This window comes from Nothoprocta perdicaria, unplaced genomic scaffold (assembly GCF_003342845.1).
Source record: "Nothoprocta perdicaria isolate Ctin4 unplaced genomic scaffold, notPer1 scaffold_202, whole genome shotgun sequence".
Taxonomy (NCBI): Eukaryota; Metazoa; Chordata; class Aves; order Tinamiformes; family Tinamidae; genus Nothoprocta; species Nothoprocta perdicaria.
The window spans coordinates 1,262,338-1,274,584 of record NW_020455228.1 but is presented as its reverse complement, the minus strand read 5'-3'; the positions used below and the strand labels follow the sequence as shown (position 1 = coordinate 1,274,584).

Sequence of the window (12,247 nt, the reverse complement as noted above, 5' to 3'; positions counted from 1 at the left end):
GGAAAGGAATTGGAAATGATGGATCTTGAAATAACCGTTGAACACTTGTACGGCCATATTTTGAAATGCTGAGATGATGAAAAGCAAGTGTAGCAACAGACTTTCCTTTAAGGCASGCATCACACTTAAGAAGTTCCTGGAAGAAAGTAGTGGCTCTGCTGTCTGTGGCATAATATCTGCCACTGCATTATAAACCTTACAAGAAACAAACAAGCAAAGAAACAAATAAAAAAAACAGTATTAATAAGAAAATGACTGGCCATCAGTTTTGTTTGTTTTTCTTTCCAATGTGCACTTGAGAGGTAATGCCCTTCTAAATAAAAGGCATAAATCACATACTCACATATATTTTTCTAGGATGTCTGCATACTAAAAGACATTACCTCTGTTAATATAATATCCCTGCTTCAAATGCTTTTTTCTACATATCAAAGACTAATAAGCCAATTAGCCTGAAAAATATATTCATATTCTCTATTTTGAACACAATTTTACAGGACAGAACATATAAGAGGGATTCTAATATACATGAGATGATGGACTCATTTATTACTCTTTTATTGTTAAATAATATAGTACTATAAATATCCATGATGTTTTACAGATTTTGTAACTAGGATTGTTACAATTTTCAATAGTGTTGTCTAAAGATCAGCAACAATTATAGAATAGCATGAAAAATTATAGTGGTATTATGTAGTGTATTGTGYAGAGGGTAATACTGCAGAAATAAGGGTGACATAGCAAGAAAGAACAAATAAGAAAATGTACCAAGTCTCTGGGAATTACTTTCTTGTATAATGAAATTGCATGAATCTTCTTGGTTACTCAAACTTTCTACCATATCTTTCAACTAATGYCGACAGACAACTTTTGTTAATCATTTCATATGGTCAATAAATTTTAAAGYATATCTTCCAATTGACTTGTATTAGACAACAGAGCATTAGAATGTAACTCTGTTTTCCTCTGTATTTCACTTTCAGAATGGAAAAGCCTGGAAAATCAGATTTTATACTAATTAGACTGCCAGTATTATCRATTTACACAATACGTTCAGATGCCTTCACACTGACTTCCCACTGACTTCCATTTTTTTCAAGAGCTGATTTCTTTATTTGTTGAAATAAAGGTACTGTGTAAATTGGTAATACTGACAGTCTATTTGGTGTAAAAACTGATTGCTATATTGGAGCATGAAAGGTTTGAAAAAGAATTCCAGGAATTGATTTCTTGACACATAATCAACTAATTTGTTAGGTGACTATAAGCTATCCAGAACATCAAAAATACCTACTTACAAGGTAGGTCCTTTTCAAGCATGTTATGTTCCAGTTTGCTAATCTCTAATGCTGCTGCAATCAACTTATTTGCATATAGTAACCAGAATCCTTATATTTGCCACACATATGTTAATTAAATATCTATGTATATATTATTAACAGAAACAAATTTCCATAATTGTTACTGTTTCTGCAAAAAAATATTTGCTAAGACTGCCACAGGATGTTTGTACCCTGAAAGGGATTGTGTTTCTTTGCTTGTAATTTATTTTCCTCTCAATCACTGTTTTTCTGTAACATTCCTTCAGGTGTATCCATGTTGTATCTGAATTTATTTTCCTTAATACCTGCAAGTTGTCTGTGACCTGATATGCATGCTGCTTTGTAAATACTTGGTATGCCCAGGTTTCCCACTGAAAGTCTGTTTTCCCATGTAATGCTGTGACCTGGCACCATTCATCACTAAAAACCCACAAAGTTTCAAAATCGAAATGAGGCTTTTCTTCTTAAGATCAGTTGACATGCTCCTCTGCTGCTTCATGCTTTTTTTTTTTTTTTTTTTTTTTTTTTTTTTTAAACATTCAACTAGAATCCTGAAGTACATTTTTTCCCCTTTCTCTACCAGGAAAATTCAACATGCTTCAAAACTTCAAAATTTCCTTCATCTGGTGTGAGTTAAAAAGAGCTTATGCACTTCAAGCACTGCTGTAAATGCAACATTATGAAATAAAGCCTGTAATCACTCAGCTGGCCGATGACTTCCCTGCTTTTATGTCAAACATAAAACATTGCTTGGCCCATGCTGCTCCTAGGCTGCCTGCACACAGGCAGCTCGGGCTCTGAGGACTTATGCTATAACTGTGCCTGCCCTCAGCATCCTTCACTGATCTCCTCCAACCTCCATGGATATGAGCTTCTTTACAGCACCTTGCTATCCCTTCTTCTGCTCAAACATGTGGTAATGGGGCAATGTGACAATGACGCAATGATGCCACTGGGTTTGTCAGTGCACAGTTCTTGTTCCCCTAAACTCCCTATTTTTTTCTTATGTTCTGGGGCTACTTTCGTATGTTCTGGGGCTACTTTCTGACTGAGTTGTGAAGTGTCATCCTGTCTCACAGACACCAGGGCAGCAAACACCAGTCCTGACAACAGAGCTGTGCAGGGAACAGAACAGATCTAAGAGGTGGCATGCACTGCTTTTGCTCTCCCCTATAAATTAAAACACCACTTCTTACCCATTGAAATRGAGCATTAGACTGAGAGACCCTGTTTGAGGCACTAGCTGGAGCATCAGATTTAATAAAAAACAAACACTATCCTTGCCCTTGCCCTTTTTCCATATGCTCTGACTTCAGATGTCTGTTAGTGCAAGCTAGTGAAATTGACAGACAACATCAAGCTGAGAGAACGAGTAGATCTGCTTGAGGGTAGGAAGGGTCTCCAGAGCGATSTGGACAGGCTGGATCAATGGGCTGAGGACAACTGTATGAGGTTCAACAAAGCCACGTGCTGGGTCCTGAACTTCAGGCACAACAATCCCATGCAGCGTTACAGGCTTGGGGCAAAGTGGCTGGAGAGCAGGTAGCAGAAAAGGATCTGAGAGTGTTGGTCAATAGCCTGTTCAACATGAGTCAGCAGTGTGACTAGGTAGAGAAGAAGGCCAATGGCATCCTGGCTTGTATCAGGAAGAGTGTAGCCAGCAGGCCCAAGGAAGTGATCAATCCCCTGTACTCAMYACTGGTGAGGCCGCACCTCGAACACTGTGTTCAGTTTTAGGTACCTCACTACAAGAAAGATACTGAGGTGCTGGAATGTGTAYAAAGAAGGGCAGTGAAGCTGGTGAAGGATCTGGAGCACAGGCCATATGAGGAGTGGCTGAGGGAGCTGGGGTTATTTAGTCTGGAGAAGAGACCTTATTACTCTCTACAACTATGGGGAAGGAGGTTGTAGTGAGGCAGGGGTTGATCTCTCCAAAATAGCTATCTATACAACAAGACGGAATGGTCTCAAGTTGCACGAGGGGAAGTTCAGGTTAGATATTATGAAAAATTGCTACATGGAAGGAGTAGTCAAATACTGGAACAGGCTGCCCAAGGATGTTGTGGAGTCACTGTCCCTGACAGAGTTCAAGAAAATGATTCTGTGATTCTATGATTCTATGAAATATCCATATTATCCAAATATCCAATGACAAGTCAAAACAGGAAAGATGGGAAGAACAGTCAAATCATTAGGCAAGGTTAGAACAGAAGACTTCTGAAGAATTCTGTGATTTTGTGATTCTGTGAAGATACACACACTCTTTAACACAAATAAATTTTCACTAATTACAGGCCATAAGCCTTCATTTTGCTGATTTTCTCTTTGTTTTGGGTTTTCTTTTTTGATCACTGAAGCACAATGTAGCCTCAAGCAAACCCTTCCACAGAGGCAAGGAGTTTTTCCAATTTAAAAAAAAAAATAGTAGAGAAATGCAATATAACTGAAATGTGAATTAGAGAGAATGAACATAGTGCACTTACTCCATTCTACAGTCAAAAAAATGACTGATGTATAAGAAGATGCCATACTTCATTCTATAAGCACCACAGTTTATTTTGCAACTACTGTTGGATGTGCAGCTGTGGATGGGAAGGAGAAAGGAAACACAGGGGAGGCACATTATAAACAGGTTCAACAGTGTATTGTGTTAGATAGAAAACCTTTTACAACACAATAAGATTAGAATACAACACTATATAAGAGGACTTTAAATTCAATTACTGCTTAGCAGCTTCCACAAATCAGTTTATATTGATCTTCTGAAGTAATTTAAATTCATCAATTTATCAAGTAATTTAAATTCAACAAAGTAATTACAGCAAAGACATATGCCATAAGCTTCAAGCAGAACTCTGCTGACAATCATGTATTTCATTTTTTACTTTTTATTTTCCCAAGAAGTATGAAAGAACTACATGGTATGTAGCTTACTGAKGGACAGTTTTACAAATTGGTATTGGAAATATGGACTTGCTTAAAGTCAATGGTGTACGTGGCTTAGTCCATTTAGACAGCTTAGTGATATAGTTCATGTGGCCAAGGAATAATATAATTAATTTTGCCATATCATCAAGTTCAGGCTGTATCTCTGTAGGCTCATTTCTTCTCTCGAGCTTACCACTGGTAACCACTTCTCTTGAGAACAAGGATGTACTATCTTCTACAGAGTGAGTATTTCTAGAACACTGTGGCAGAGGGCATCTTGCATGGCAATGTTCATTAGCCATCAGATGAAGCCCGTGTTCGCATCTTCCACCAATATTCTCCAACAATTACACCATGAACACAACAGATTCATGCCTTGCCCAATATGTGGTTCATACTGCACTACTGATTCAGAGAGCACTCATTCCTTTGGCTTCATTCACTCCACTTCTAAATGCCCCTTCCAATCAAATATTTGCAGCAAAAGCAGACTGCCAGGCAGTACTCTCACTTTCATCATTGCTGTTAGCAGGATGCAGTGCTTTCTATCTACAAATTCTCTCTTTTTTTTTTTTTTTGTCTTCTCAACTCTTCTTCCCAGAAGAAATCTTTCAATCTCTTCACCCAGTGCAACGTGAGATGACAATCTTGCCACTCATCCCCATAATAATAAAGACCTTTGGCACCCTGCAAATACAGTGACACTGGCTCCATCAGTCTGATAGTGCTGAAAAATGCTCTGGAAATGGCCAATGACATCCTAATGGTTAAGCATCCTGCATACCTCATCCCAGAAGGAACAGGAGGTAACAAAAGGCCAGAGAGAATGGAGTAAGACCCAGGGCAGGCTGAATAAGGAACATTTGTTCCTAGCCGCCATAAAAGATCCTGCAGCAGAGCAGTGCTGGTWACGGCACCACAATGTTACTCAAAAGCTGGCACAATGGACAAGAATAGAAGTGTCATACACTTTGCTATGGAAATTCGGCATGAAACCAATCAGAAGACGAGTACTTTTGAAGGAAAGAGCACAGGCAGATAAAGAAGTCAAAAGTCAAGAGAAGTAGTTTGTACCACACRTCATCCCAGAAAATGTGAGGAATAGCTAAAGAAGAAGATTTGAAAGCTCTGACCTGCTGTACAGATTACGCTTTGTCTCTTTTCCCATGAATGCTGGGGWCTGTCATCTCCAGGGCTTCTCTGAAGAGCAGCATCCCTTCATGGGAGCRGCATGCTATGGTGTAAAGCTGAGAAGCTGGTGCTGGGTACTCTGCTGACCTCCTCTTACAAGCTGTCTTCCCTTTCTGCTCTTCTCTATAGTGACAAAGGCTTCACCTTGACACTGGCAGATTCGCCTAGGCTGATATCAAGGAAGTGCTTAAGAACAGCAGCTAAAGGATGCCCAACATATTGCTCATAATAAGGCACTGATGAGAGGTTCTTCCAGTAGTGAGGAAAGACAGCTTAATAAAATTGTCACTAAATTTAATACTAAATATGTGTCTCTTCTGTGTACAGTCTTTCGGGTGCACTGAAACACACAGAAATAGATGTAGAAGACATAAATTTAAGAAGACAACTTTGTTGTTTAGAAACACTGAATTGTTCCATGGAAATGCTGTCTTTTTTTCTCTCTTTTTCTTCTTTTTTTTCTGAATTTTCAATTTTAGACAGGGTACTTCAAAGTTTTTCAAAGAAGGTCAGAAACAGGCCTTATAAATACTGCTTGAAAGTACAGTCTAATATTTTCCTCATAGATAAAATAATTGTAACTTAAAAATGCCTATCCATTATTATTTTTCCAATTAAAAATAAGTATTTGAGATAAAGTAAACTATTTGGGATAATCAACATATGTTTTTCATTGCTTTTTTTGCATGTGTTTTTCAGTGTGGAGAATTGCTTTTTTTAAATTGTCTTCTATTGCACTTCACTTTCTGTAATGGCATGGAATATCTGTAAGGGTTGTACGATTTTGAGCTAGAGAAGCCCCACAAGAAAAATCTAAACAAACAAAAATAACCTGCATAAACAAGATCCTAAATGGAATAAACAGAATTTCAAAATAGTCTATTTATAATATTATCTCTATTTGAATATTGTGTTTTATTTATGACATTTCATGAGCCTATTAAATATTATATGCCATCACATTACAGAATTCAAACTATTTAAGTGTTTATAGCTAGTCCTTTCAAGCAAATTTAATCAATATGAAAATAAAGCTTTAAATATAGCCCATTGACTCCTCCTCACTACTAATGTTTACAGCAAGATGGTGTGGGGTTTTTTTTCCAAATATTAATGGCAATTAAGAAAAGGAGTAAGACAAAAATATCTTTCCACACAATTTAATTATTTTTATAGAAAATGCACATCTTTCTGGATTAGGTTAAGATCAGTGAAAGCACTCAAGAATGTCCAGAAATTTCAGTATTTTAACTGTTTGGAAAACTCTGAAGTAAAATGAGTATGAATTAGAACWTAATTATTGCAATATTGATAATTATTACATGATTATACTAGCTAAAGGAATCATAAAGTAATAAAATTCATTAGTTAAAGTTAGGAAATGACAGGATTTGTCTGAGCACTTTTACCCTTTTTTTTTTTGTTGCTGCGTTTCTGTTTCTAGTATGCTTATAGACATACACAGATTTTAATATCGTGGTCACATACTCCTTTTTCATCCAGATCCCCAAATCATTGGTGCCCAGAATATACAATGAGTGCCTAATCAATATTCCTTTTTATCTCTTTTATTCAGTATTAATTGCAAACACCACTGATCTTCTGGGATTCGAGAACAATAGCTTCATGCAAAGTTTGGAAGAAAGAGTATTAATTACAAAATCCTGTGCCTTTGCCCTTTTTTTTTTCTTTCCTGTTCCGTTCCCTGTTTTCCTCCAGTTCCTGCCTGGGGCCCATCTCACCTCCACTCACATTCTTCCCTCCAGACTACTTTGTCCAGTGAGCAGCAAGTCTTCACACATCAAAGAAAACACAGCTAACAGCGGCTCCTTCCAAGCAGCTCCTTGATCCAGTCCACATCAGGACACATTTAGGGACATGAGTTAGCAGGCATGGTGGTGATGGGTTTATAGTTGGACTTGACTATCTTGAAGATCTTTTCCAACCATAATGATTCTGTGACTGATTCTATGATGCAGTGGTCACATCAGGAAAAGCTGGACACATGCAGCTGAGGGTGGTCCCCGAACAGGACATGGACAACCCCAAGAGAGACAGGAGCAGGCTGTTGACCAGCGACACTGAATGACACAGGTGTTTGCCTGTGGAACCCTGCCATTCACCAATGCTTAAAGGGAGCAAAAAATATTCTTATACTGGAGACTGTAGGGTTCATCCACACTAGAGCTTTATAAAGCTTGCTATAATCTTCCCTTGTCCTTCCCTCTTATTACTGTCAAGAACTGGCAGTATGACACAATCACAGAATCACAGACAATGGATGTAACAATTTAATATAACTTGTCAAAAAATTAATATACTTGCCTGTTTTTTATGTGTTATAAAGTTYTCGTGCGCTTCACTGTGATGAAGAGTTTCTTTGCTATATGAAGCTCAGAGAGATAGGTCTGTGGCTACACAGGCTGAGCCCAAGGAGAGACACAGAACAGACTTTCAAGGCCCTTTACAAAGCAATAGGCATTTTTTACCCATTACCCAATGCATATCAATTATGTAACCTAATCTTTGGATTGTCTTGGACTTGTCAATAGCTTATAGTGTTCTTGTTTTGTACGATGCTGTTCTCTTAAGTCTCCATTGTGTTACAGATGAATGTGCACACACACAAGTCTGCTAAAAATCTCCTTTGATTCATAAAAAAAAATCAGGTCTGCTGCTGTACTGAGTACAGATGATGCATAAATGGGTATATACAGAACTCAGGAGCACAGAAGTGAGCTGACAGACATGTCAATGCATACAGAGTTGGCATGTATGTCAATAAGTATATGTGAACATAAATAAATATGTGAATAGTTGTACAACCCATGTATCTCCAGTAGATTACGCAGAATAGCACAGAATAACTCCCTGTATGGAGATGAGAAACAGTGCTTTGTTTATTAGTCACCCAGTGGAGATACAAATTAAAGGAGATGAAACTGAAATAGGAAGAACATAGGGAAAGAGAAATTGCAACTTGAGACACTGTGCCACTTCCCTTCTCCTCCTTGGAGCTAGGGTAAAGAGAACAAGTTGTCCATTACTGGAAAGAGTCTCATACTGGGAAATCACATRGGGTGGACATTGGTGGTCTTCCCACACCACACAGATCAGGGTTATGTGTTAATATATATTAAATTTGAATAGAGATATCCCTGCAACATATTAGACAAAATCTATTAAGTATATTTAAAGATATAAACATACATATAACAATATATTGGCTTACAAATATATGTACCATTAAAAAGTATGCACAGTTGACTCTTAGAAAAATTGCATATGCTTATTTCCATATATTGTTTCTTTAGAGCTCCAATAAATACTTATTACAATGAAATTCAATTTTAAAACTGCAGAGATTGCTTAGTGCCTAAGCAAGACATTATTTGCTGGCTCATAATCATCTTCTCTGTATCTGTTAGAAGCACTGATGCATTAATTACTTGTCAAAATTTGAAACAGTTCATGAGTCACTCTGAAGATAAAATAAAGAAATATTAATGAGCCAATTTCAACAGGATTCAGGTCTTCCTCTAAAAGCTGGAAGACTATTGCATGTCAGAATTAACTCTTGATATTAAGTATCTTGGCAAATTTGAAATACACTCAAGATACAGTCAGCAGATCAGAACCAACCAACTAGATCACTGTGTTTTAAAGGATCAATGCATCATTGTCTTATCTGACAGAATGACAGATCAAAGAGAAAAAGATTGATCGGCTCTAAAACAGAGATTATGTGAAAGATGTCAGGGTTAATGAACAGCCTGAATACATAGACCTGACCCAGATTCATTTGGAATTAAACTTTCTTGTTAACTTTTACAGTTTGAAAATGACTCTATATGAGAAGATCTTAACCCAAAAGCGAGATTGCAAGCATTTGATCTTAAAACAAACAAACTGGTTTCAAACATCACAGGTAACCCCCTCCTCACACGTCCCCCCCTCCAAAAAAAACCTTTCTTTATATGTTTATTTAGCTTAGAAATCTAACCTCAAATCACATTTTCATGATTTCTTTTATATCCATGAATAACAGCATAAGCATATTCAGTGGCATTGTGTGCAAAGTTAGAAAAAAAACGTGCTTTTTTTACTAYACAATCTAAAAAACTGGTGATGTGAGAGGAAGAGAACAAGGCAAAGACCCACACATTGTAGATTAAATATAACATATGGAGAATTCAAATCTAGCTACTTATACAACCTGCATAAATTTGCAGATACACTAGCATTCTTTCTAATTTGTTGTTAAACATAGTGTATAATTTCCGGACCATATCTAAAAATTCTTCACTTCATGCATTCACAGCTAAGATAGTTCTCACAAGACTTGTGTGTCTTTTTTCCCTGAAGTATGCATAAGAAAAGATCTGCTTMACTTTGCACATTTACAACATTTTCTCTGAGACCTACAGCATTATTCAAATAATGTACCTAAAGTTGCAGATCCTGTAAAGTGGCCCACTGGTATCAAAATGGAGACTTGCCTATGACTTGTTAGCTTCAGGTAAATAYAAGGTAAGAAGTAATTACACAACTCTACTATGAGGAGTTCATGAAAATCATACTTGTGTGCTCCCAAAAGTTATACCCAATATGTTATGTAAGAAGTTTCCAATCATTAAGCTGATATTAATCTTGAATTTGCATATTAGACTTAGCACTTGCTTTTACCTATAYCTCTGCCTATTATTTTAAATAATATTTGTGGAACTATTTTGTCATCAGATAATTTACATTCCTCTTGTTAATGTTTTAAATTTCCAAATTTACTGACACATATCTGTGTTCAATCTTATTCAATAAAATGTAAAGTAGCAGTTCTAAAATTAAACTTAAAGCTTTTTAGCACATTTGTTAAAAATGCAGAATTTAAAAGAAGGTAGAATGAACAGAAGTTTCCACTGACTTTTTCAATAAAATCAAAATTTTGATAAAGTTCCATGTGACATGAGAAACATTTTTCAATGTTACTTCAAATGTTTTGATGATTCACATAAAAAAATTACACATAAAAAATAGCTTTTCATTTTGAAAAAGCCGTTTTTGCAAATGCTACCAAAATGTTGACTGCTCACTTGTTGTTAAACTTGTGAATAGAATATGAAAAATTAGCAATTTATGTGCATGATTAAAATATAAACTCACTGTACTGGAGAAATACATTGCCAAATGCAGCTGAACACAAATGTGTTCATCAGCATAGAAATGGTCAACTAGTTTTTGTTATCACGGTTACTTTTCTAGTTTTACATATTTGTACCAAGCACTGAATTAAGATAGCTTCTTACCTGTTCAGATAATTCTGGGCCATTGATATGGGCTTGTATGAGAGCATCGTTAACAAGTGAATGAAAATTCAGAAGCACGTGCTCGAGATCGTATGTCCCATGCATGGCGCTGGAGAGCTCTTCCAGGGACTGAACATACCCCCGCCAGTGAAGATCCACTTCTGCCAGGTTGGCCAGGCAACCCCGAACCACGTTGAGGCAGTAGCCCATGCACGGCTTACTCAACRTCAGCCCTTGGCAATGGGGGCAGTACTGCATCCGCAGCAACGCTCTGCTGCAGTCCTTGGAGAAATGCAGGTGATCCGTCGTATTGATTACTTCGATGCCCAGATTAAGAGCCTGCAAGAAAGTCCGGCTGAGCAACAGGGATCTTCCCATTTGCCTTGCAACTACTTTGGGAACGCTGCCAAAGGGCCTGATATCCCTCGTYGCCATTCGCAGGCATTCGGCATACTCCAGGGAAACATCCGTCAGACCGGGCTTAATCATGTGACTGTAGGCTATTGGGAAGAGGGTGTCAAAAAATCTGTTCACAAATTCCTCTGTGCTAACATCTGTGCCAAATATGAAGAGCCCAACATCAGTGAAAAACTCCTGAATGTGTGTAGCAGCCTCACCAGCCATGTTCCTATATGCATTGCAGAAGAGTGTGCTTGTGTAATTCTCAGCTAGTTTGATCAGCGTTTCAAAGGTTTCTGTAATAAAAAAAAAAGTGCATTAACTTCATTAATTTAAGGTTATATAGGTATAGTTACCACTATAAAGGTAAGAATATGAACTTATTATATTATAATAATCACCATCATCATAATTACATTTATCTTGAATGTGTTTTTGCAAAGACTATTACTTAGTTCTTATGAAGCGTTAACCTAGCCACAAACCACAACAACTTTCYTATGCAGGCAATAACACCTTACAAGTTACCTTACAAAATAATTAATAATCCCTGTATTTTCTTGGTAATATAAAAATAAATGGATAGTACAGTATTAAGCAACAGAATACAAGAAATCCCAACTGTTCTTATTTGTTGCTGTACTTGTATATACAAATACACATTAGCTCTCATCTCATACCACTTTTTAATATGAGCTGCAAAATGTTCTTGTTCTTAGTCATTCTACTTCAAGTCATTCCTCTTCTCTCTTACCATTTTAAACAGATGGGTAAAAACGATATTAAACAAATGAAATAACTCTTATGTTTCATTAAAAATGAGCAGMGCAGTTCAAAAACAGTTTATCTTCTTGTCTTCCATAGGAAGGGAATACATTATGCACTGGTGGGAATTGTTTTAAATGATGTTGGTTAGGCTGGCAATTGCTATGGTCAAAGTTACAGAACTTGCCGAACTGGTCTCATCAGGCACTATGCATGGAAACACCCTCTCCAAGACTCAGCTTCTGAAATACCTGTAAAGACTGAAGGGATATAGAATCATAGAATCATAGAATGCCGAAGGTTGGAAGGGACCTCAGAGGTCATCGAGTCCAACCC

General features: G+C 37.1%; 1 protein-coding gene across 1 annotated transcript in view; it reads right to left on the bottom strand.

Annotated features, from left to right (window-relative positions):
• GPC5 (glypican 5) overlaps nucleotides 1–12,247 on the bottom strand; it is a 224,357-nt gene that overhangs the window by 104,816 nt on the left and 107,294 nt on the right. The window contains exon 3 of the mRNA XM_026038138.1: nucleotides 10,748–11,442. Within this exon, the coding sequence (XP_025893923.1) occupies nucleotides 10,748–11,442 (695 nt within the window). The remainder of the gene's footprint in view (nucleotides 1–10,747; nucleotides 11,443–12,247) is intronic.